At 33.6% G+C, this 3,290-nt stretch overlaps 1 protein-coding gene across 1 annotated transcript; it reads right to left on the reverse strand.

Moving 5' to 3' along the window:
- Positions 1–2,391: 2,391 nt before the first annotated feature.
- Positions 2,392–3,020, reverse strand: LOC105232751 (endocuticle structural glycoprotein SgAbd-5). Its single transcript, XM_011214565.4, has 2 exons — positions 2,764–3,020; positions 2,392–2,699 (listed from the first exon to the last, which is right to left on the reverse strand). The coding sequence occupies exons 1-2, from the start codon at positions 2,901–2,903 to the stop codon at positions 2,519–2,521; spliced, it is 321 nt and encodes a 106-aa protein (XP_011212867.1). The 5' UTR covers positions 2,904–3,020; the 3' UTR covers positions 2,392–2,518.
- Between the last annotated feature and the right edge of the window lie 270 nt (positions 3,021–3,290).

Genomic DNA, 3,290 nt, shown 5'->3' on the forward strand with positions numbered 1-3,290 from the left:
ACTTATTCCGACCATGAATATGCGCAATTTTAAGTTTTGACGTCGATTAAATCTGCAAAGTAATAGGCATAATTTGCTTAATGAATTTAATATTTTATATTAATGAGCATATTTCCTAATTATGTATATGTTAGCTTCTAGCTTCCGTTACTTCTTTGAGTGACCGTCATTTAATATGTTCATGTCAACTAATACCTAATGCCTTGCACGTGTTGCATAGCAGCTGCCCACCGAGCACGAGTACTTTCCATCTTCGAAAATTGTGAAGCTTCTTTTTGGTTTGGATAGACATTTTCATGTATTAGACTAATCAAAATGTGCCGTATTTACTGTCGAAAGTACAAATAAAACACGTTTTTTAGTTAGTTATTGGTGAGCATACCGGTTTCGCTTTTGAGCTGAATTATTGACTGAAATTTTGTTTGTGCGAATACGGACGTTGGTTAAATCAAAGGAATATGCAGAACGCAAACGGTTTTTAAATAACTTAATGTTGGTTTATAAGTCATTATATTCCACAGTTTTGTGCTAATATGCTGAAACTGAAGAAATGTTATTATATTTTCGTTGAAATATTTAAAAAGAGTTGTGGTGCGGTCGTGACTTGCGCATAACTGGTGTGAACTGGCCAAAACTAGCCTAGCGAGGTCGCTTTTGTCCAAGAACAATGCAAATCATGAATGAATTTAAGCGAATAAATCAAACGATGTACAGAGCTGGGATGGAAAGTATACAAAACGGATGAAATATGTCGAAATATAGCGAGCAAAATATTTTGTTTTTTCTACCCTTGCATCCAAACTTGCATCGTGCATGATTTCCATCTTAAAAGAATTAAATTTTAAAATATCTTATCCCAAGCAAACCGATTTAATGTGCAATGTATTATATAAAAGTGATTAGATAAGCGTGTCAAGAGTTCTTTTATTTGAAATATTAAGTGTTGCTAACTGCATTAATCCAGATAATCCAAAATTTATTAAATTATGCATGAGTGCAAGTTTAAGAACGAGAAAGTTTAAAAAGGAAAAACGTCAAAACCACATTTTGTGCGTTTAAGAATTGGCTAAGTAATAAAAATCAATTAAACAACGAATATATTCAAAATATATTCCGATTACGTTAGATTGTATGTCTTTATACTAATTTCAAGCCGAAGCGATAGTGATAGGTATATGAAAGCTTTGATATTAAGAAAAAGCTCTTATAACTGCATATAAATAACCTTGATAAGGATCCTCTATCCTTTTTTGTGCTGCATTAAGATAAGCCTTGATCTTTACTTTTTGTGAATTACACTAGAAAAAATTAACTCATAAGCCGGTTAACAAATTTTCATTCAGTTCACGTATTTTTTTCTAAAGACGTCTTGAAAATAAATTACAAATTTGGTAAAATGAGATTAGTCCATACCGCCCCATAAGTTCAGTATATGAAACTAAGTTTTTTCCGCCTACTTTAACCTACATATGTATACATTAGGGTGGGTCAAAAACAGCGATTTTTTTTTTTTTCACTAGATACTCTGCAAAATTGGTTGACAGACAGCTCCAAGAAAGGCTCTCCAAGTATGAGCTCTTAATTGTAAGGGAAAGTCCTCCTCCTAACGTTTTCCTAATATTTCTTATTATCAGATTGAAAACTTTGTATCTCGCTTCCAACTGCTTGAAAAAATATTTCGTTTTATGAATTTTGTATGAAATTGACTGCTCTTCAAAAAAGATCTAAATGCTTATTCGGAAACCTAACCGTATAAAAAAATTAATGGTTAAAATTTTATTTTTATAAAGAACTTTTTTATGAGTTTTATAACTCAAGGAAAACAATTATTTTTATTTGTAAAGTTAATAATCTTGTAGGAATTTTTTTGCTCTACAAAAGAATTTAATTTTTCTTCAGTTAAGCGATTACGAATATCTCGTAAAAGTCAATGAAAAGAACAAAACTAACTAACTAAATGTTAAAAAGAAATATAAATATAAAAACATAAAATAACTGGCCATTTTAGTAGAGAAGTAAATTGCATAGAAAACAAAGAGTTTTCAGGCTTACAATATTTTTCGAATTGCAGAAAAAGTTCGTTCTTGTTCCCAATTCATTTTGCTGCATTAACGAATGAAAATGTTGTGTTTGATTCTTCAGAGATTCCCGTTTTCAGTCGTATTGTTAATTTAATATAATTACATACCATACCACGCCTTTAATGACGCCGACTCTGACTCCAATGGCCGAAACTCATGAGGCGTCTGGTCATAAATATTGCATCGTACTTCACTTGAATATGTATTCGCCGGTTATCCAGAACAACCTCCATAGCCATCGTTGATGAAGAAACAGCTCAAATCAAAATATTGCTACCACCACGAAAGTATAAAAAATAAAACACTCACATTTATATTTTCATATATGCATGCAATTTAATATTTATTCACATTCGAACATATTTACTAGGTACAATTTAAACACAGTTCCGGCGGCGAAATTTGCACAGTAAAGCTAAGTAACACAGGGTTATTATTTAGCTGACTAGTTTAATTGAGGGATGGTAGCCGAGTTCATCGGCTGTGAAAACAAGTTCGAATTTCTTGCCGTCCGGTGCCGTCCAAGAAGTAGAGCCGTGGACAACGATGGCCGCATTATCGTCGATGGTCTTGAGTTCGCCTTCTTCGGTGCGTGAAATACCGTTGCTGGTATCGTAGCTGAAATGGGTAAGTAAATATCTAAATACAATATCCCTCCTCTACATATTTCAGGTAAACTTACGCAAAGGAGTATTTATCGACGCCATTATTCTCGGCTTCCAGACGCAGTGTTTCTGCCTTCTCGTCAGCTTCATCCGGACGTGGCGCAGCCAAGCAGACAGCGGCAAAGCAAGCAAACAACAAAACTACTTGATATTTCATTTTGATATAACGTTAAGTGATTCTCTGTAATTCCTGCAAAAACTGGAGATATCGATTTAATCCTTAGTAATTGGTAGGTTGCACTGTGTAAGCACTGGCTGTACTGATATTGCACAAATCCACGCTGAGCCTTTTATACCAAATGGAAAGCTGAAGAAGAAGATGCGCTACACTTATTTTACGACGATTATTTCATTTTTATTATTATTAACTTTTTTTTTTAATTTTTGTGGTACACTCACCAATCGTAGGTAGTGTAAAAAATGAAACAAACATATTTAAAATGTCCTCATCGCAAAAAAATCCACTTGTACACACACACTTATGTCTTTGTATGTTTGTTTGTGTATAGCCACATCTTTGTTGAGCCGATGGACAGGCCGGTCG

The sequence above is a fragment of the Bactrocera dorsalis genome, chromosome 5 (assembly GCF_023373825.1).
Source record: "Bactrocera dorsalis isolate Fly_Bdor chromosome 5, ASM2337382v1, whole genome shotgun sequence".
In the NCBI taxonomy this organism is placed as follows: domain Eukaryota; kingdom Metazoa; phylum Arthropoda; class Insecta; order Diptera; family Tephritidae; genus Bactrocera; species Bactrocera dorsalis.